Raw genomic sequence first — 23,754 nt, forward strand, 5'->3', positions numbered from 1 at the left:
TATGCTGTTATTTATATTCTCAGGTCTCTCCTGAAAATGAGATCTCTATCTCAACAGTATTTGCCTGATTAAATAAAGGTTTATCTAAATGAGTGCAGAGCAGAAGTTTATAAACAGCTGATTAGATTGCATAGATATACACTGTAGGGAATTTCATTCATTGCCGCTTTGTTTGGGGCAGCATACATTAACTTTTTCTTGCAAGAACAAACTCATTGTTTAATCCCTTTTCTTTGATGTGGCAGCACTGTTATTTTGACAAACAGGACATGCATGCAAATAATCCAGTTGTGAGTTAAGTTGGGCCACTCAAAAACAAGGTACACCACTTCATCTGACTCTTGGCATTTTGCTTTGGAATTGGTGGAGAAGGGTAAATGCTTGAGCTGACACAGACAAGATGACAGAGGTGAAGACAGTTGGGCTCATCTCCATCTGCTTTTCACTGCTTCACGGTAAGAAAGAAAGAAAGAAAGAATTTTATAAGAAAAGATTAGTGGAAGATGATCTGTTAAAAGCTGTTTGAAACAAATTTCCTTTAAGAAACTTTAACTTTTAAGATTTGCTGTAAGAAATTACAAGTAAAGTTAAAAAACAAACAAATCTGAGTACGTTTGTGTCTTTGCTCACTCTATATTCAGTAAGCAAGAGGGAAACGACATAGTAGTATTTAAAATTATGATGATAGTTGCCTTGAATTTGAAGTGGATTAATGTATGAACCATGTAGTTGTTATGAAACATTTTGTTGAACGGTTTATGAGGTCTTACTTCATTCTGTACAGCATTCAAAGAACTGCATTAATTTGGGCTTTCTCATTAATTTAGATTCTTTTTTTCTTTATGTTTCTTAACTCAGGTTTTGTTGCAGCTTTGAACTGCACCAGCCCAACTCCTGCAGCCTTGTTTGATGCACTTGAAAAGGACTTATTTTCTAAAAAACTAATAAAACCTGTAAAAAGTTTTTCCGATACATTGAACGTATCTATCGAAGTGACTTTAGAGGGAATTCTAGGAGTGGTGAGTTCATGGGTTATACAAAATATATTCATGCTTGCACATAAACGTGCAAATTTTTTTAATTACGGTTAGTGAATTTTGTTTGTCATTAAGAATCATATGTCTCGTTCCCAGAATGAAAAATCCCAGTCCTTGACAACATTCCTATGGCAAGTCCTGGTAAGTTTTCAGAGCACTGACAAAAAAGAGAAAAAGATATCTTAAAAGAAATGTGAAGCGTTTCATCTTTAAAATGAAAAAAAAAGTGAAAATAATGCTGAGACATATAATGAGAGGCAAAGAGAGCAATTATCTTTGTTTTACTAGCCAGAAATTAAAACGGTTTAAAAACTGATGGTCAAATATGATCTTCACCATGCAAACTGAGGTCTTCAACATTTTTCAGACCAAAGACCCCTCAGCTAAAAAAGAGACAGAGCAGGGACCCCCTACAACATAAAACCGAGTTGTGTATTAAACTGGGCCTACAATAGGCCTTTTGTTCATTTTAGCATGTCAAAGTAGGAAAAGTGCAGGTGTTACTAATATTACTAACGATGGCTCTGCTCTATTCAGCTGTTCCAGGGAACTAGCATGCACAATTGCAGGAACCTGAAATTGAAGTAGCGAAATGGATTTCAGCCAGAATTAATTTGATTAATTACACCTGTGCTTTTCCTACTGTGATAATTTAAAATGTCTTTCATGAAAATAATGTGTAGAGCGGCCAAAGGTTCTGTCTATAAACATACCCTTTTATGGTGCATACAATACTAAGCTATTTAAACAACCTGGTCTCACTCCAAAGGCGTGGAAATCCAGCACTTGGGCAGTGACTTGCGGCGTCGGACACTGATGAAAAAGAGACGTCCTTTAATGTTGGCACGATGGGCACAGGTGTGAGGGAATTAATCAGCTGTGGGTGTGTTTCTTGACATGAGCCTGTGCATCATGTGTCATATATCCCACAAACGAACATACAGGGGAACAAGAAAACATAGGAAAAACCTAGAAAACTCAAACTCCCTACACAATAAAGGTTATTTACAAAATTATTTACCAAAAATATTGATCTTATGAATGAACACATCGACCTTGCAGCTTTCTTCAAACCAGTATTTTGCCATCCAACAATGCATCATGTTTCAATACTTTACAGTTTTCCTATTATCTGTATCACTCAGCACCAAGTCCACTGGTTACAGGTGAAAACAAGCAACAGGTCCTTTTCTCCTCTTCTTCTCATACTCGCCAGCAAATGAGGAACGGGGGGTTGTGAGAAAATACAACAAGAATATGGGTGGGGTGGATCTGCTCCACTCCCTGAATGCACTGTACCAAACCAAAATCAGATCAAAGAAGTGGTACCACTGCTTCTGTTCTGTTTCCTGGATATGATCATCTTGACCACCTGGCTGCTCTACCAAAGACATTGTGAAGGCAATGATATGCAGAAGAAGAAGGAACAAATGAGTATGTGTATACCTTTAAATCACATACCACTGAAAGTGGAAAGAGTCTGGAGTGCAAGAAAGGTCATCCCAGTTCCTCTAGGGTGACCATATTTTGATTTCCAAAAAAGAGGACACTCGGCCGGCCACGACATAGCCTACTTAAATGATACTCGCAGTTTACTCAAAGATACCTTATGATTTTAATATATTTAAAGTTTATATGTATGGATAGAAAATTCAGTTATATTACAAAATAATATCTCTCAAAGACAGAAATTCAGATAGGCCCCAATAGGGGACACATAGAGTGTGGCGATCCGAGCCCGACGGTACCCGACGGGTCGGCCGGGTTTGTAGCTATAAATTGTATTCGGGCTCGGGTCGGATTCGGTCAGCTTTCAGTGAAAATGTAGTGTAAAAATAAATAAAATCCTATTGTCTGTCCTGTTTATTGCTTGGGCTCTGTTATTTACGTGACAACACCTGAACATAACACACACAGACACACATTGGCTGTTTGTTTCTACCTCTCCCATCGCTGGAAGTCTCGGACCTCCAGCCGCCCGCCTCCGCCTTGATTAAACGCTGAAAATAAAATAAAAGAGGGAGACAGGTTTTTCCTATTTTATCTTATTTTGTTTTATTTCTCCCTCTCCTCTCGCTAGAAGCGTCGGACCTCCTGCCGCCTGCTCCCGTCTCAAAAACGGAGGTCTGTCTCTCCGCAGCTGAGCACCCACGGCGCACGCCCGGCCTGTTAAATAGCCTGTAACCATAACAACTCTGTGACACAAACTCAGTGCTTTGGTCATTAAATAATGTCGGGCTCGGTTCGGGTTCGGACAGAAATATGCGGCCTGTACCGCACTCTAACACACACACGCAAACACAGGGAAAACCGGACATTATCATCAGTTTATAAAAACCACCCGGACGCCCTGGACGGGAAGTGAAAAGTGGACATGTCCGGGCAAAAGAGGACGTTTGGTCAGCCTACAGTTCCTCCGTTGCTGGCTAGTATGACGAAAGGAGGAGAAAAGGACCTGCTGCTCCAGCTCCAGGCCTTGATCTGGATGCTACAGCTCACTGGATGATTATGGCTGAACAAAAGTACCAAGGTGCCCATCAGGTACAACAAAAAAGCCACGTAGTAGTACCCTGAGGCAACAAACCAAAATCTGCTTCAGGGGGTTGAAGTGGGGTCAAATTTCATGATCGATATATTTTCAGGGACCTCCAAAACACCCAGAAAAGTTACTTTTCTGCTCCCCAAAAAATAAAAAGCCATGCTATAGAGGGTTATCTCTGTTTTTATGACTGAAACAAAACCCAGAAGTTCCAGTTTCACTTTGGCTCTATATGGCAAAGAGGAAGAAGACACTTCAGCCTTTGACGACGCTGAAAATATTTGTTAATAGGATCCATATATTGTTTGTTGTGGTCTTTCCCTGGTATTAATTGACAGTAATACAATATAGAATGCCAGACTTATCATTTAAATCAAAGTATAGCAAGTATGAAGTGACACAGTTAAAATGGTTGTTCTATTTAATGCAGGAGTGGGATATAGCAGGTCTGAGCTGGGATGAGAAGGAATGTGGAGCTACAAGAATCTCTGTCCCTCGAGAAAAGCTTTGGATCCCAGACATCATCATCTCAGAGCTGTAAGTTAAAACTATGTTTAGTAGCCTCTGATAGTAATGAGAATAAGAAGGAGAAGAAGAAGAAGAAAAGCAATATATTTATATGGGACTTGTTAAACCTTAGCACAAAAGCCCCGTTTCCACCAAACACTTTCGGTATGGTACCTTTGGGACCAAAAGTAACCCTTCAGGCATGGTACATAGACCCTAATATTTCCACCGCAAACAGTACTCTTAAATGTGGGCGAGGTTGTTGTCACTCACTGCTCTGTTCAACACTTGCTGTATTTACTCATTACCGGTGACACAGAGGGAAGTCTGCAACTCGTCCACAGAATGAGGCTGCTCGCCCACATTTTCAGAACAATATAAAACAGGTTGCAGTGAGAGTCTCTCTCCATGGGATATTTAAAAACAGCAGGTTTGTGCATTTAGTCCCTCTAAGGGAGCGATCACACCGAGATGAAACGCTAGAAACGCAACTCCAGTAAAACCATTGTTTTCCTATGATACATCGTGTCTGACCGGCATTCAAGCGTCTTTTTAGACGGCCGTTTTTCCGGCTCTTTTTAGACGCTTCTTTTTAGATGCACGTAGGCGCTGAAAAGTTAAATTATTTTCAACTTTTTTGAGCATCAGACGGCATAGCTAGCGCGCATTGAAGAAGTGCTTCCAGCGTTTCAAGCGTCTTTGAAGTATCCGCGTCTCTAGCGTCTCATTTCTGTGTGATCACCCCCTAAGGCAAGCTCGGGGGTTTAGAGTTGCCTGACCCCACAGGAACGACACTCCATGATGCTTTCTTTTTTCCCGGAGTCAGGATTGGGCTATATACCACCCCTGTCAAAAGTGATATAAATGCTTGAAGATCCACTCATTACTAAAAGTCTATGTCATATACAAATTAAAGTAATGGTCAAAGTTGTTGCAGTGAAATTTAAGGTGTGTTGATGGATTAATGTCGTTAACTCATGCAGTGAGTAACATTTCAAGTTAACGTTCCACCTTAAAAGTCGCCAGCATTCAGCCCAGTATATTAAGTTATGTTTTTGATCCGACAGCAGCTGCTGCGAGAGGAAGCAAGACATTCTTTCATTTTATAGTTACAGTCTATTAATAAACTCTCCATGGTATGAACATTGGTTACATGAGCTTTAAAACCAGCCACTACTCAGCCTTGAGCAGAGTGACTGTCTGCTATTGACCAATCAACAGACTGCAGTGTTCACAGCTCCACCTCTTAGTACCAGATCTGTGTGCTCGGTACCCCAACAGGAGGGTGACCAAAAATGGGGACGGTATGGAACGGTTCCATTGTTACCGTCCACAATTTTTCACAGTGGAAATGGAAAAAAATAGTGTACCAAACTGAACTGACCTGTACCATACTGTACTGCTTGGTGGAAACAGGGCTTAAGTGCTTTCAAGATTAAAATATGTCATGCAAAGCAGATAGAATGCCAACATACAAACAAACTCTTGAATTTAAAACAGTAAAAGTGCAAAATATATGGAAATGGTTATACAAATAGTGACGTGGTCAAACTGAAACAAGCACACTTTAAATATGTGATGACAATAAGTAAAAATAACTTGAAAGTAAACTAGTTTATCTTGAAAAAACAAAAGGAATCACACCATCAGTGAACCTTATCCCCTATCTTGCAGCACTTTTGTCTGACTTTATAGCTGTTGTGCTGTTTTGGGTACAGAGTAATTTATCTTCTCTATTATTCTATCTATTAATAAAATTGGCTTGATTATAAATATGGTAACAACACAAACAAGAATTGTGCCCAGTTTTAAATATTTTGTGTTTTATGAGTTAGAGAAACTATCTGCGTCACCTGAGTGGAACATTAATTACTTTAATGTGGAATTAAAATTTTTCTTTTTTCTATTTTAATCTTTTCCAGCATTGATGAGGACAAATCTCCCCAAACTCCCTACGTCTATTTATACAATACGGGTCGTGTCTATGATGATAGGCCGCTAACAGCGGTCAGCTTTTGCCAATTAGTAATCTACACTTTCCCCTTCGACATACAAAACTGCTCGCTGACCTTTGGACCATTTTTACACTTTGGTAAGTCTGCCGAAAAACACAGCCCAGTCGGTAGAAGAAAATGTTGGCACTGTATATCTCTGCAAAGATAATATGCTACGTTTGTATGTTTTATATGTATTATGTGAACGTTTGTAAGGTGATATAATATTTAAGCTGAAGACCACTGCAGACTACTGTTCTGGACCAACAACAACAAAAAAGGTTGTGATTAAATGAGTCATTGCTGTGTTCACAGCGGCTTTATAGGTACCAAACATGGGTATTTTGTAGCAACACGTCAGTGTTTCCAGCAGTTTTTTAGACAGTTTTTTAGCCTCTCTTCCAAATCCCATATTCATATAAAACAGGACCAAGATCAGTCGATAGTGTAATAAAATGACTAATTAGACAAAAATGATTTGGTGTAAAGTAACTCTTAATTGATTACAGCTTTTCAAATCTATGATCTTTGATCACTTTTTACTTTGCCACTTTCCCTGCTGAGATTTGGTCCCCATAACCAAGTGATACTGGTGCCGAAACCTAACTACAGGTTAACCACGTACAGTCCAACATTTCGGCTATATCATAGCTTGCAAATGTAACACATAAACATTTACAAAATGTTCAATAACAACTTTTTGTCTGGTGATTGGGTTAAAAAATTACAGCAAAATAACATCCAATCTCAAAACTGCAACTTCACTTCAAATTCAGTTTCATTATAATTCTGGCAGGTTTGCACTTGAAGTACAATGAAAAATGTCACTTTTAAGTTTAAGAGTTTAATTAATTTTTTTTTTGGACTAATTATACATTTTCAATAATGATACCTGAATGCTTTACACAAGAGTCAAATGAAATTTCAGAAGGATTAAATGAATTACTTTAAATATCTCCAGGCTTGAACTTCTGTGAACACAGCTTCGCTCTACTCATGTGCAGAATACCACAAGATACATTTCACACAAACTGGGCATCTATCATGGACAAACTTTACTTACATTTTATTCCAGCTGAAGACATAAAGATGATTGAAAAGCTCACAGCTGCAGAGATCCTTGAGGAGTCCAGACAAGTGATGCAGACCAGAGGAGAGTGGGAGCTAGTAGATATCGAACAAGCTCAAACTACCCTTGAAATCACTGCTGGAAGTTACTCTGAGATCAAATATTATGTAAGCTATTTTATTTTATTGTGTATTCACATGATGAATTATTTATCTGTTTAACATCACTTTATAATTGTGACACATTAAGAAACCAGGTGTAGAATTTCTATGTGAATTTTTATTATTTCTATAATTATTTTGGAAAGGTCAAAGTGACAGGATACACTAAAAAGTAAAGCAGTAAAACACAATCTGCCAAGATGAAAGTTGTTTTGTTTTGTTTTTTCTTTCTTTGTTTAATTTTTAAGATTTTAATGTAATGGATGTCCTTTCAGTGGAAAACTTTTCATAGTAGAAGCATATGAACAGAGAACAAATGGGGACCAATTATTGATCCTTGGGGAACACCAAAGGTCTGAGTGACCACCAAAAAAAAAGCCTTAGAAATCACAACAGAAGAAGTTTCATGGGGGGTGGTGGAAGTGTTTTCTGTTCTCAGCAAAGGTCTCATTTCACTATTGTAAAGTCTCACTAAAACCTTGAGCCTTTGTATTTGTTTTTCATCCCAAGATCATTTTGAGACGTAGGCCACTCCTCTATGTGATAAACCTCCTGTTGCCCAGCTCCTTCCTCATCACAGTGGACCTCTTCAGCTTCCTGCTGCCTCCCGAAAATGTGGACCGGTCCTCCTTTAAGATAACCCTCATCCTGGGCTACACTGTTTTCCTGCTCATCATGAATGACTTGCTGCCTGTCACTGGAAATACAACACCTCTAATGAGTGAGTGACACCTGTCATACAGTATAAGTAGATTTAAATTAGCCAGCAACAGCTCTTGTTGAGATGAAGGCCATGCTATTTCTTTTACATTTGGACCAGATGCCATTGCTGCCTATAAATTTGCCCGGGTCAGGATGTAATTTCAACCATTCAAATCAGAAGGGGCAGGTGTTTCTGTTGTTTGGTTTATTCATGTGGGTGATATTTTGTCAATACCATTTATATAAATGAGGGTAGGCTAAAAAACAAAAGCACCTCTCTATCTAATGCAGTGCAGTTCAACAGCACCATTAATACATCCTCCAAAATGATCATAGAATTGAACTGTCTCTCTAAAACAGTTTACCAAAACCTGCATTAGTTTTAGCTAGGTGTTCCTAGTAAACTAGCACCTACATGTATGTGCTTTCAGCCTCACCTCACATTTTTGTAAGGCTCTATAAATAGGAAATTACTGAGCCAACCCTGGCACATGTAGTGTGCAATCTCCATATATCCACATCACAAGATATTGAGAAAATACTTGAAAGAGACCTTAATATTATGGCCATAACCCTAGTTCTCTAACTGCATGAGTGTGCTATGTGAAATCACTTACACCCTTGATTGATAAAGTTTGAATGAAAAGTGTCTCTTTATTTCTTTTCACCCTTTTTCTGTTGGTTTCCTGCAGATGTTTTATTCTTAGTCAGTCTGGCTCTGATGGTGGCCAGCCTGTTGGAGACAGTGTTTATCACCAAGATCCAGTTCAGCTCCAGCAAGTACAGAAAGGTGCCTCACTGGCTCAGTGCCCTTGTGCTACGATATCTTGCTGTTGTTGTTTGTCTCCCTCCAAAAAAGAAGAGCAACCGCGTCACAGTCTCCCTTCGCCAACCTGCTACAGGTAGATTGACATCATCATTTATTTTAAGATCATTACTTTATATGCAATTCAAACAAAGTTCTAATGATATTAATTGTTAAACCCGAGAGCGACTTTGCAAGCACAGTGTGTAACAATACACTGATCACGAAGAATATAGTGATGTCGGGCTCTAACTTGACCACACGTTATTCAAAACACACACCATTCATCTCAAATGAAAGCTGAGACTGTTTCCACACATATGCACCAAAGCACTCTACCACAAACCATCAGAGAGCTACAGGCCAAAGAACAACGACAACAGAAATCTTTTAGCCAAAATACATTCGTAATATGTCTCTTACCTCATTATTTTTGCTGTTAAAAGTGAATTCTGCCGTTGATTCACGCTTCATTCCCGTATTACCAGATGTGGTCCATCATTCAAATGAGTCGGGGCAGAAAAACTTGTTGTAGTAGGTGTGTATTGGTCAGTTTGGAGTGGGAAATGGAGGAAAAAAACAAAACGGACAGTTGTATGTGTATATCCTAAATATCAGTAGGGATTTACAGAAACAAAAAATGAAAGATACAGGATTGTACATGACAAAAATCACATGCAAACATGGTCCAATTTTGGAGAGCTCGCCTGTATTTTCTGTACTAAAACCTCTCTAATATTGTTCTGCTTCACTTTATCAGAATCAGCCTTTGCAGAGTTAATGTTCACATATTGTACTATGCTTTGATAGAGGTTTAGAGCTGCTGCTGCATCATTCCAATGCTTTTTTTTTAAAGGCAAACCGTTTCATTTGTACTGTGTGCCATCTTCATTTACTCTTCACGTATAACACATATACTGATATTTACACATCTTAACAAATCTCACAAGTGTTCCCTTTACCATGACACCAAAAGTCATGGTAATCATGGTGCTCTAATCTTGATTTTTTTTTTTTTTTCCCATATCCAGCAATGAATACTAGCATCATCTCCTCAAGCGATTTTCAGAGCATGCCTGGTCTGCTAGTGAACCCCCCTCCAGATCCCATCCTGGAGGAACTGAGGAGGCTGAGCAGAGATCTCAGGGCCATCCGCTTTCAGATGGACAAACACTACCAGGAGAACAGTACATTACAGGAATGGCAAATGATCGCATTAATCATTGACCGTCTGCTGTTTGGTTTGTACATTGTCTTCATCATGGTCTGCTTTATCACCATCTTAGCCATCTGGATAAAGAGTAACGCATATGTAGGTTGATTTAATGGAGTGTTTAATTACACAGTTGTGCTGATTATCACCAAAAGTTTGAAAGGTTGGCAACTTACAGTTAGAAAGACAAAATAAAATAAATAATAACATGTAGTATTCCTTGTTTTTCTCAGTAATTCTAAAACAAGTTCAATCTACTCTTAACACATTTATGTTCATCAAGTCAGTGTGTTTATGTATTTATTTGTCTGCTGTACTGGCACTATCAGTCCTGGTTTTGGAACCCTGCTATTATTATTATTATTCATCCAAAATGCCCAGAGACAGAGGACTACTTTTTTTTTATTGTTGTTCTGGATGTGATAGAGCTGTGGGATGTTTGGGATACTCGTCAGTAATCACATACCAGTTTATGGTTTAAATCAGGGATGTTCAACATTTTACAGGCCAAAGACCCTGATAAGCTGAAAGAGAAATGGAGCATGGGCTTTATATGTTGTATAAAGTTGCACTGCATATTAAACCAGCCAGATGGAGGTTGTCAGGCAGAGGGCCATATCAGCCTCAGGCGGCAGTCTTGACTTGTATTTGCTTTTCAAACAGGTGAGGGAGGAAACTCCACTGTCATAGTGATTAAGGTGTTGTAAAATGCATGTAAAAAGTATATGAACCATGAAATATGGGGAAAATACCATCTCACAGTGTTTGTCTGCTATTGTTTCTTTATATTACTCCATCCTGACTCCTCCTCCCCCACTTTCTTGGTGGTGATAATGATGTTTAAATTTTTATTTAACATGTATTTTCATATTTCCTGTCAGTTGATAATAAACAAAAAGGAACTTTACCAACTTATCAGTTGGCTGAAATGTTTTTTTTGGGGGGGGCGGGGGGGGGGATTTTTCTTATTTGTTGTGAGGGTCCAAGGACAGAGGGATGTGGTATGTTCTAAAGCCCTCTGAGGCAAATTGTGATTTGTGATATTGGGCTTCATAAATAGATTTGAATTGAATTGAAATTCATATGGCCCTAAAATTTGTGTTTCTGTTTATATATATATATCACCTGTTATATATATATCTATATCTATATCTATATCTATCTATATATATATATATATATAGATAGATATATATATAAACAGGTGATTTCTTCTATTTTAGCAAAATCCTAAATGACTGAGTTGTTATTTTTTCCACTTGCATCTTTATGCTCTGCCATTTCTCATCTCCTTTTTTAGCCACATGTGTCACATAGGTTGACATTACCAAAGATTTCTGACAAAATCACTCAATGACACCGACTCCTGTGTGCACACGGCGAGAGAGAAGAGACGCTGTGCTGCTGCCAGAGGAGCCGCTGAATGAGTTCCCTCTGAGCAGTAAGTCACTAAAAGTGTCTCAGAACTCCACCAGTTAAGGTGGTCAGGCATCTGATCAGGATGGCCTCTAAGTGCCCCCCCCTGGGGTGTCCTTCTGGGGGCACATCAAACCAGAAGGGTACTTCAGGGTTGACCGAGAGCCTGATTGAGGGATTATATATCTGGGCTGGGAACAACTTGGCATGCCCCAGGAAGAGCTCCAGAAATGTTGCTGGGAGGAGGGTCTCATTCTGAAATCAACAAAATCTGGCACTTGGGCAGTGACTTGTGGCATAAGAGACTGATTAAAAAAGCTGTCCTTGAACATCGGCATGATTCCTGGCTGGTCACTGTTATAGTTTAATAGTGCTCGGCGCCGGCAGGGGAAGATGACGTGACAAGAATGAAAGTGAAGGCGGCAAAAGTCTGAGTAGGGTTGGTTGGAGTGGTGGTGGAAGGGTCCAGCAAACACCAACTTTCACCCGGGAGAAAACCCTGTTCTTTGTTCCTAAATCCAACCACATGCATTAGTTGTGGAAGGGAAAAAAATGTCAGTCTGCATTGTTGTACTGACGCTGTGCATGTATTTTGAAAGGGACAGTATGTAAATGGTAAATTTCCTGTGAAAACAAAAGTTTATTTTGAAAGAAGACAATGTATGTAACACGCAGAACGTGACCCGGCGTCCCAGAACGTCAACAACAAACACCCAGGGTACCCTTCAGGTTGTAGCTGGAAGTGGAAAGTCCATGAACAAATGTCGATATGTGATGAGGTCGGAGTGAGGATGGATGGATGGATGGATGGAATTTACATGTGAAAATCACTCTGCCCTGGAGGTGTCTGAAAGCCTGTACAAACTTGTTCACACGTTCACTTACAGTTTTTCTATTTGCTTTTTTCCCTGAGGCCATGAGCAAGAGAAGTCCAGGACTTTTCCTGAAATATGCAAAAGTAAGACACAAGAGAGACATAATCTGTCCTTTCTTTGCATCTAATATTCATGTCAATATATAATACAGTTACAAAAATCATCTCTAATGTGTCCGACAAACAAAAATGGTCGTTACTGCAAAATCTTTACCTAACATAGTGGTTCATTGATTATGTCAACAACTTGAGGAAGCAGGACAGGTAGGTAAATCCTTGTTAAGTGTGAAAGAAGCGTGACTAGAGAATGTTGCCAGTGGGCTGCTGGAGTTTATTTGACGAACAGCTCCTGTGCTGTCACGCAAGTGGTTTTCTATAATGAAGCCAGCTAGTTACTGTAGTTCAACTTTTACCCCTATAGTTTTTTTTTTACTTTAAGTGAAGATTATCGTAGCAGGCCATGTGTTGGAAGGGAAGAGACACAGGACAAGATGAGGAGACTGAGAGATAAAGGAAGAGAGAAGGTGGTGGAGATGGGAGAGAAAGGTACCTCCCCATGTGTCCAGGACAGGATTTGCATTATGTCCATGTGCTGTTCAACACAAATCAAAACAATTCAAACAATGTCCTTTTCACAGAGATATACATCACCTTTGATAATAACAGTGGTTTGGAATTTACCTTTAAGCTCTTCATCAGTTTGTAAGAACTGAAGAAGTCTCTTGGATGAGAGGCGAGACATCTCCAAGAAACTCAAGCAAGTCCAGTTGCCTATGACATCATAAGCACTTATGATAATTATAATGTTTCAATATAGCCTAGTAGTATTGTATAAATAAATTACTGTTTAACAGATTCAGATTCAGACAACTTTATTAATCCCACTCGGGGCTATTTATCTGGACAGCTTGCCTTGCACATATACTATAACCAGAGTTGGGTATAACGCGTTACAAAGTATGCGTTAGAGTAGTCCAATTCTTGAGTACATTTTCAAACAAGCCATCAGTTACTTCCGTTACTTTTAGAACACTGATCCTTCAGCTCCGAAACAGCAACAACTGTCTTTTGGTTCTAATAACGGAGATAACGTTAAACCTATCAGTCTGAAAGAAGCCACGAAGCTTGTGGCTAGCTACGTGGTAGAAGAAATGCTGCTATTGTCTACGGTGGAGTCTAAGAAAAGGTGGAGGAGGACTCGTTGACAGACAGGTCAGACTCAGGACTTGCATTTTGCCTGGTACACACTACACGATTTTTCTGCCCGTTCTGAAAGTCACTATGTCACATTACACGATTGTGGAGTCATAAAATCGTGTCGTGACTTGCCCGACAGACACACGATGGTACTTACCAATTATCCCCGGTTGTCTTTCACGACGTTTGTGATGTCATCAGGTTATTCTTGCCCTATCTTTATTACTTTTTGAGTCACTGTCTGTTCATATGCCAGCCAAAATGTTGTTGTAGTCACCTAAAAAGCGTCAGCAGATGGCAGGAGCTACATTTGAAGTACCCTACACAAACATTCAAGCTACTGTATCCTCCACAACAAGTTCCTACAAATGTTTCACAATAAAAGCCTATTTAGAAAATGGAGGGATTCTCTCAGCCGAGGTTCTAAGGAGCTTTTAATTTGAAAGAAATTCAAGAAGTGTTGAGTTTGAAAGTTATGTTAACTTTATAAAGACAACAGAGCAGATAAGAAGTAACGTTAAATATATAAACACACAGAGGGATTAATAAATAACGGACCGTCTATAATATAGTCTGTTTCACATGAAGCTGGGAGCCTCTGCAGTTGTGGTGAGTAAAAGCCCCACCGCTATTTGTTAATGTTATTACTTTATGTCCGTCTCCATTATGAAGAAATAACATTGTTTGCTAGCTTGATTCTAATGACAGTACTCAGCGGGTTGACAAAGTGCTTCTGCTGTTTCACACCATCATTTCCCCCCTTTTACTCTGTGTGGTAACATCCCTAGAGGAAATATTAAAAAGGCTGGGGTGTTGTTGTCATAGCTACAGTTGTCTACGGCAGCAGATCGTTCTGTGTTTCTACTGGTCAAAGTGACGGCTGTGATGGGAGAACTGGATCTCAGTGAAGGGCAAGTGGTCCATAACTTTAATTTTGGAGACAAAAAATGTAGGCTTAGTGCCCTGTGGTCCATTGCTCAATAGGAAATGTAGAATACTCAAAAGTATTTTAAAAGTACTTGAGTTACTTTTCTCAGGGAGTAACGCAGTAAAGTAACTGGTTACTTTAAAAAAAAAAAGTAATGCAGTAAAGTAGCCTACTTTGATTACTTTTAAAGTAACCCTTACCCAACTCTGACTATAACATACAATAACATGTAGACACATAAATAGATGAGTAAACATTTAAAAAACAAAAAAATAAAAAAAAACTATGCCAAGGAGTTCAGTGGAATAAATGAATAATAAAAGCTAACAGGCTTATTACCAGCAACACACATTTTGATTACGTTTATGTAGTACTGTTTGAGATACATTTCTATAATTCAAAAATAGACACAAAAACTAAATAAAGAAGGTGTGCATAATTGTATTTATAATTATTTTTAATACAGTTTGGCAGGAGAGACAAATCTGAGTCACAGAGGGTGAGACAGATTGGATTTTAATGTTGTCCGTAGTGTGAATTTCCCTTTACTCAGACACTAAAATTAAACATTGTCTACATTCATTTTTAGATGTTTCATGACCATTTTAGCCTCTTCTGTATTTCCAGATTGTAGTGACAGATCATTTATGCTGCCACTCACCAACATAGTTTTATGGCTACGGTTGTCCAATTTTTGCTTTACACACATCATAAAATGCACATATTTAGATCGGGGGAATTCAAAAAATTTTCAGACCTCACATGCAAGCTTAGTTTATTGACGTCATTATTTCCAACACCTTGTATGCAGCCATGCAGGAGTCAGCTCTGTTTGATTAGTTTGACAAACAAGACGTGTGTGTGTGTAAAAAGCCAACTTCAAAGGAGATTAGTGGGACAAGTTGTGACAGCAGCTGAGCTGACACAGACAAGATGATAGAGATAAAGACACTCGGGCTCATTTTCTTCAGCTTTTCATTGCTTCACGGTAAGAAAAAAGAACACTGACTATCTACTGAATTAGCAAGAGAAAGATGTCTGAATGCTGGCAGACGCTTGGCTGTATTTCATAATGATGGTTGCCTTGAATTTTAAACATACATTGCACGTACGACTGCATGTGAGTTTTATAACAGCTTTGCGGCACATTCATGAATACTGTCATGAGGTGTTTGAGGAATTTGTATTGTTCGTGAAAAAGCAAAGGAAGACAATTTAAAGTTCTGAGAATCTAAAACCTTAAACCACAATCGTATCAAAAAGACTTAAAGCCTGTGGGAAGTATGATCTTACTGAATCAATGAACAACTTCCCTTAAAACAAAAACCAGTAAGTTACTGTAGCAAATAAAAACAAGGGAGGTTCATCATATGTAAAGACTAAGAGTCATAAATCCTGTGATCAAACCGCGGGTGCTGCGTTTGTGCTGGTTAAAGTTCAAGTTGCTACAGGGCCCTAAGTGAAGGACTGTGTCCCCCCTTCAATCAACTACCACCACAAATAGAGTCTAATTCTGTGGGAAACACTGTTCAACATAAAGTTATTTTCAGAATGACTGATTTCACCAAGGATAACAGAGCTGGGCTATCGAACAATAGTGTTCACTACAGTAGCTCTATGGTATAGTCAACTCATCTAATGCTAATGGTAAGTTAGCAAGTTAACTTTACGTTAGTCATGGTTATTTCATTAAAATGACAATGAATGAATGAATGAATAAAAGTTTGATACATTTCCTCATCCATAAGCAAGATTTCTGCTCGAGTCATGTCAGATAGATTTTCATCAGCAATGGTGGTTGTTTAACAATAAAGAAAATAACTCCCATGATTCCACGCTACTCCGAGACAACATCAAAGTCTGTCTTTTGTCATTGCTTTGATCTAAAGGTGCCTAGCAGAAGAAATTAAATTCAGTGTAGGTTAAGGTAATTGCTTGCTGTAATATCAGTACTGTCCATATAATAATGTAATGTATCTGTACTAAGTATGATCAAACCTGTCTTTTTTATTTTTAATGGGGGTATAAGTAGTAGTAGTATTGTTATTATTATCGTTCTTCTTATTGTTGTTGTAATTATCATTATTTTGATTGTAATTATTATATCAATGTTATGTTTTTTATTTATTTATTTTATTTTATTTTTTGCTGATATGTGTTGTAATGATATACACTGTGTTTGTGTTATCAGGGTGTATGGACATGATTTTGTATTTTTGGTCTCTTTCAGTGACTTATGTGTTGTTTTTGTTCTGTGTTTATTGTTTTGTTTCTGTCATGTTGATATTTATGTTAATAAAAGAAATGTAGAAATAAAGTAAATGAATGACTAAATACATTTATTATAAACATGAGCTAAGATTTGTTCTTTCTGTATTTGAACTCAGGTTTTGTTGCAGCATTGAACTGCACCAGCCCAGGTCCTGAATCCTTGTTTGATGCACTTGAGAGAGAACTATTTCCTAGAAAACTACTGCGACCTGTAAAACGCTTTTCAGATACACTGAATGTATCCATCACTATCACTGTGGTGGGAATTTTAGAATTGGTGAGTCTATTAATGCTGACACACAAACGTGCATAACTTTCTCAACTAATTATATCGTCAGTGAATTTTATTTATAGTAAATATATGTCTTGTTCCTAGAATGAAAAAACCCAGGCCTTGACAATGTTCATTTTGCAAGTCCTGGTAAGTTTTCAAAGCACTAACAAAAGAGGAGTAAATTCAAAAATGTGTCTACATTTTGTTTAACAATAAGCACAATAAGAGGCCACATTAAACAGAGAAATTATCTTCAAGAAATTTAAAAAGTCCAAACTAAAAATTGACGGTCTGTTTTTTATGTATTTTCGTTAGAAAATTTGGAAAGGAACTCGTCATATTTCTCTCGCCTAAGGGATAAGGCTGTTGATATTATATAATGTGCCATAAAACAATCCAAACTGTCTGTGTCACTAAGCCCCAAGCTCATTGATTACTGCTGAAGATGTACAATCATAAAAACAGGTCACAAATATACTGAATATCTTCAATTTATATCCCGGCTATTATTTCCGTAAATCACTGAAATCAGCAGGCCTATATTTGGGACAGGTGTCTATATGGGACAGTACATGGGAAGTACAATCAAATTGTTTATTTAAATCAGTATGAATATTACTTGCATAAAAATTAGACTTCAGATAATAAATCAGTTATGAATCATTCATTTGATCTAGCTCTGACAGACAGCGCATCAGAGAGAGTTACGGCACTTGGGGACTACGGCAACCAGCATACCAACACATCTGAGGACCCTTACAGTCTAAAGGAATATCAGGCGGCTAACTGAGACAGGCGTATATATGCCAAAATGTGTAGCCACAATGGGCTAGTAAAAGGGACTCAGCCTTTAACTGGGACAAGGCATTTTAATTAAGTTTTGCATAGTTTCAGGGGTGGGGGGTGTGAAAATAACAATATCGTAACCCTAGTTCTAATAGGACAGGTGTAGCCCTCTGGACCCTCAGTTCATTAAAAAAAAATGGATGGTGTTAAATTTTCTTCAGCTCAATTGTGATAAAAACAGAAATCCTCGTAAATGGGTCCCAGCATATCACGAAACAAATACTGCCATCTACTGGTTACCTGTCTCAGCACATGAAGCCTGTTGCAAGAAATCTTGGCGTCATGTTCGATAGTTATTTATGTTTTGAACAACATGGCACTAAGTTGAAATATTGCTAAAATAAGATCTATTTTAACTTTTAGAGATATAGAAACTATTACACGTTTTTTTTTATCTCTTCACTTTTTGATTATTGCAACAGCCTTTATTCCTGCCTTTTTAAACCAAAAAGCCTTGCAATAATGAGACTGTACAGAACTCAGCTGCAAGGTTCTTAACCAAAACCAAGAAGAACAACCACATCACACCAGTTTTAGCCTCTTTACATTAGCTCCCTGTTTCTTTTAGGATTGATTTTAAAATCTTATTAATTACTTTTAAGGCTCCTCATGACCTGGCTCCAGACTCCATTTTGGACCTGTTAGTCCCTTATGAACCTTAACGTGGTTTGCAATTCGCGGGCAGAGGTCTTCTGCTTGTCCCAAAGTCCAAACTGAAGACCAAAGGGGACAAAGCTTTTGCCACCAGGGCCCCGAGGCTCTGGAATGACCTACCCGAGGATATAAGACCATCTGAGTAACTGGCTTCATTTAAGTCTCTCCTAAAAATGTACTTCTATCGGAAAGCATATCCTGACTTTATCTGAGCTGAGTCTGTTTTATCGATATCTTATTGATTTTAATGCCCATTTATTATCCTGATTTAGCTTTGGCCTTCTTTGTTTTATCTTTTACTAGATGACATTTTATGACATATTATATGTTTTACTCTTCACGTGTTTTAATTGTGTTTAGTTTTATTGTACAGCACTTTTTAACTGTGTTTTGAAAGGTGCTATATAAATGAAGTTTATTATATTATTATTTATCAAAATGGTTAATTCTAATCTGCACATTACATCAGTGTTGTTCTGATTAATGTACTGTAGGAGTGGGATATAGCGGGACTGAGCTGGGATGAGGAGGAATGTGGAACTACTAGAGTCTCTGTCCCTCGAGAAAAGCTTTGGATCCCCGACGTCCAAATCCGAGAGTTGTAAGTAAAAATAATGTTCAGTATTCTGTAAACTTGTTTAGTATGCATTAGAAAACAAAAGGAATCACATCATCAATAGACCTCATCTCCTGGCCACCATTTTAGAAACAGCAAAAACAAGAACTGTGCCCAGTTTTAAAAATTTGTTGATTAAATTAATTATTAATTACAGAAACCAAGGAAAAGAGTCAGCTTTGAACTATGTATGTGCAATTAAAGTTTTTTCATTTGTTTGTTTTTTGTTTTTTTCCAGCGTGCACGAGGACGAATCTCCCCAAACTTCCTCTGTCTACTTATACAACACAGGTCATGTATATGATGATAAACCCATCAGAGTGGTCGCCACCTGCAAATTTGTAATCTACACTTTCCCCTTTGATATCCAAAACTGCTCGCTGACCTTTAAACCATATCTGCACGTTGGTAAGTCTGCCCAAAAACCAAAAACAACAAAATAAAATCTAAACTCCAGTAATCATGCATTTTTTATTTGTCAAAAAAAGTAGGATTAAATATATTAATTTGAATATCTTCAAGGCCTGAACCTCCATGAACTCACATTGTTGACAACTTTGCTCTACTCATGTGCACCACAAGCAACACTTCACACAGACTGGGCATCTAATAAGGACAAACTTTCCTATGATTTTATTCCAGCTGCAGACGTAAGGATGATTCAGAGCACCACAGCTGCAGAGATCCTGGAGGAGTCCAGACAAGTGATGCAGATCAAAGGGGAGTGGGAGCTTGTAGATATCAAATCAGCTCCAATTAACCTGAAGATGACCAATGGCAGCAACACTGGGGTCAAATACCATGTAAGCTTTTATTCTGTATTCACATGATGACTACTGATATTTATCAACTTAACATTACTGGATCCTAAAGAAACTGTATGTGGAATTTCTATCAGTTTTTTAACATGATTCATTTTTAAAGTTATTCAGATGAAATTCAGAGGAAGAAGTCATTTGTTATAGAAATAGACAATCCCAATGAAACTTGTAAAGCCCATGTGTTGTTTTCAAGCCAGTCAAGTCAGTATGCCTGATAAGAGTGGCAGGTAGTGTCAGTGTCACACTGACAAAGGAACAATATTAATTACTAAATGTAACTTAAGTCCATTGAGTACGAGACCTGCAAGCAAGGAGTAAGATGGTGCCTGGATGCAGTAAGAGATGTGACCAGATTATCATAGTTTGTAAAAATGCAGCCCAGTAAAGATAATTCATGCACGAGATGTATGTATATGTTGGTTATCTTGTTGGACCTGTTCATATGAGTCAACTGTCACTCTGTTTGTCACTCTTTGTAGAGATTTCAATCTGCAGAGGAGTTTATACACTTCATTGATAAACCAGGGGGTTATACACCAGGCATCATGATCAAAGAAAGTGTTACTCGTCATTACTCACACGTAGGTAGAGTAAGTAACAAGGGAGCTGAGTAACAAAATAAGACAGAATGAACTACATGATATATATATATTAAAAAACAAGTGCATTATATATTGGGGTAGCACAGTAATGTAGTGGTTAAAGCCCAGGGTGGGGGAACCCTTCTGTGCATAGTTTGCATGTTCTCCCTGTGTCAGCTCAGGTTTTTTCCGGATTTGGAATGGAATGACAAAAGGGGGGCCGAGGACGGATCCCTGGGGAACACCAATGGCCTGACAGGCCACCAACAAACAAAAGTTGTTTTCAGGGCTCAATATTCCTGGCAAATGTCTCATTTATTAATGGTAATTAGACTGATATTGTAAAGTCTTACTAAAACCTGAAGCTTTGTGCTTTTGCCTCATTCCAAGATCATTTTAAGACGTAGGCCACTCCTCTATGTGGTGAACCTCCTGATCCCCAGCTGCTTCCTCATCACAGTGGACCTCTTCAGCTTCCTGCTGCCTCCCCACAGTGTGGACCGGTCCTCCTTTAAGATGACCCTCATCCTGGGCTACACTGTTTTCCTGCTCATCATGAATGACTTGCTGCCTGTCACTGGAAATGCAACACCTCTCATGAGTAACACCTAGGAGATTTAGTTTAACCAACTACAACTGAAATTGAATAAAATTTTCTATTTCTTAACAATTCCTGTTTTTATTGTTCTCTGCAGGTGTCTTCTTCTCAGTCAGTCTTGCTCTGATGGTGGCCAGCCTGTTGGAGACAGTGTTAATCACTAATATCCAGTTCAGCTCCAGCCAGTACAGTGCAGCACCTAGATGGCTCAGTGTCCTTGTGCTACGATATCTAGCTGTTATCGTTTGTCTCCCTCCAATAAAGAAGAGCAACCGTGTTACAGTCTCTCTCCACCCACCTGCTGCAGGTACAGTAACATCATCATTATTTCTTTATCATTGATATTTCTGTCACTACATTTTATTGTAATCAGAGTGTTAAGGATAGTGTGTTTTTTTTTCTATGCTTTCCAAAAGCAAAAACACAACAGCGATATATGCTGCAAACTCAAGCATTCTATCAGGTGCCGCCCTCTACTGGACTCTAGAGGTAATACTTCCATTGACTCATGAGCATGCTTTCACCCACTTAGCTGGTAGCTGGCCAATCAGAACATGCCTACCCAAATACTTATGGAGCCCACGGTATATAAGGCAGTACCACAATGCTGTCTGCCATCCATTGTTCTTTAGCAATCAGTGATTTGTCCACTGACCAGTTCTTTCCACAGATGAAAGATATGTGGTTGGATGCTTTTTGTCTTCCACACCATGAGAGGGTCAGGGAGGCAAAATTGCATCTACTCTGCCTAATTTGTGTGTTGGCATATTACAATGAATGCATGGCCCCCATCAGCCGCACTGAACAGCTGCTTGTGTGCTTTGGTGATGGTGTGGCTGGTAAGGCCCTATCCAATAAACACCTTGCTAGATGGCATTCTCCCAAGCCTGCAGGCAGACAGGGACCCTCCCGCTGTGATCGGCACACACTCCACATGTGGTATGGTAGTGTCGGTGGCCTTTTTCACTGGGGTGAGTGTCAAGGACATATACGGCAGCCACATGTTCTACACCCTGCCTGTTCAATCAGTTCTGTCTCTTGGTCTCTTGGGCTCCTTTTTAGGATCTGTGCTCACCAGAACAACACAGGACTGGTGAGAAAGCACCTGACTCCCCTCTGGATGTGATAAACCAACATTTTTCATGCTCCTTGATGACCCGGAAAATGTGTGTAGAGTGTTTATTGCTTGTCTTTCAACCCCTGCAAGGTTAGGCCATGGCTCCACCCAGTTCAGTTGCCCACCACCTGGGTAGACCAGAGTCCCCTATTCGCCACTGCAGCAGCCTAGGTTTTAAAAAAGCAGGTGGGCTACAGCAAGTAACCTTTAGAAACTCAGTATGACTCAGTGTGACTGGGTTGATGTTATGTCGCGACAGGGTGTTCATTTATCGGGCTCCACCCACTGTACCCACTGAGTCCAGAAGAGGGCAGAGCCTGTGTGAGATTGTCGCTCCTACGCCACTCACTTAAGAGGGCTGGATGGCAGACAGCATTGTGGTTTTGCCTTACACACTGTGGTCTCCGCATGTACTCAGGTAGGCATGTTCCGATTGGCAGGCTAAATTCGGTGGGAGAATGGGTCCCCATGATTGTAGGAGAGTGTTACCCATAAAGTCCACTAGAGGGCTATGCCTGTTCTAATAGAGCTAGGGTTACAATAATGTAACCTTTGTTACTTTTAAAAAATGTTTCACTCACGCTGTGTATCACACTATCACTTGATAGATAGATGTGACACACCATATACAACGCTCTCACTCTAATCTTATCTTTATTTATTATATTTATTTTTTTATATGTCCAGCAATGAGTCCCATCATCATCTCTTCAAGAGATCTTCCGAGCGTCTCTGGTGATACACCTCCAGCGAACACCCCTCCGGTGCCAGCCCTGGATCAACTGAGGAAGCTGAGCAAAGATCTCACGGCCATCCGCCTCCAGATAGACAAACACTTCCAGGGGAACAGTGCCTCGCAGGAATGGCAAATGATTGGGGCAGTCATTGACCGTTTCCTGTTCGGCTTGTACCTTGTCTTTATTTTGGCCTGCTTTGTCACCATTGTATGTATCTGGATCTGGAGTCAGGCACACGTAGGTTGACCTGATGGAAAGGATTAATCACACAGTTGACTTGATCATCAGCAAAAGTTTGACCAGTTAGCAGCTTACAGTTAGGGAGACAAAATTAAATAAACATGTATTTGATGTTTTTTTTCAGTAGTTTTTGTAGAATATTTAAAATGTAATTATTTGATGCAGGGAAACAAAATGATATGCAGAAAATGGCCAGTAAGAACAGCAGGAGGACCTTTTTCAATGTATGTATAGATACCAACTGTTTTTTAGAGCAGACTCAGGGCAAAAAAAACAACTGTGAACTAACCAATATTTATTTTATTACCTTTGTTTATTTGAGAGATTCTGATATACTGTAGATCCTGTATTTTAAAATGTTATGTGTACACTTCAAGCTTAAAGCACCAAAAAAGTATATCTGAAAAGCTCAACAGCAATGTCTCCTTCCATAAATCATCATGAGTTACTCAAGATAACCCACTGACCTTGCTATGAGCAGTTTCATGTAGGAAGTATTTTCCTTCTACCAAAATGCACCCACCAACTGTATTACCACACAGAAGGAAGCGTGCATC

At 39.0% G+C, this 23,754-nt stretch overlaps 2 protein-coding genes across 2 annotated transcripts; both read left to right on the forward strand.

Moving 5' to 3' along the window:
- Positions 1–400: 400 nt before the first annotated feature.
- Positions 401–10,824, forward strand: LOC125896039 (5-hydroxytryptamine receptor 3A-like). The gene is made up of 9 exons (XM_049588342.1): positions 401–455; positions 859–1,019; positions 1,134–1,178; positions 4,007–4,113; positions 6,006–6,175; positions 7,153–7,313; positions 7,818–8,028; positions 8,702–8,911; positions 9,846–10,824. Exons 1-9 carry the CDS (start codon positions 401–403, stop codon positions 10,133–10,135), a joined length of 1,410 nt encoding a protein of 469 aa, XP_049444299.1. The 3' UTR covers positions 10,136–10,824.
- A 4,551-nt stretch (positions 10,825–15,375) lies between these two features.
- On the forward strand, positions 15,376–23,748 carry LOC125896040 (5-hydroxytryptamine receptor 3A-like). The gene is made up of 9 exons (XM_049588343.1): positions 15,376–15,430; positions 16,830–16,990; positions 17,090–17,134; positions 18,982–19,088; positions 19,342–19,511; positions 19,746–19,906; positions 20,896–21,106; positions 21,201–21,410; positions 22,908–23,748. The coding sequence occupies exons 1-9, from the start codon at positions 15,376–15,378 to the stop codon at positions 23,201–23,203; spliced, it is 1,416 nt and encodes a 471-aa protein (XP_049444300.1). The 3' UTR covers positions 23,204–23,748.
- The last annotated feature ends 6 nt before the right edge of the window (positions 23,749–23,754 follow it).

Source organism: Epinephelus fuscoguttatus, linkage group LG10, assembly GCF_011397635.1.
Source record: "Epinephelus fuscoguttatus linkage group LG10, E.fuscoguttatus.final_Chr_v1".
In the NCBI taxonomy this organism is placed as follows: Eukaryota; Metazoa; Chordata; class Actinopteri; order Perciformes; family Serranidae; genus Epinephelus; species Epinephelus fuscoguttatus.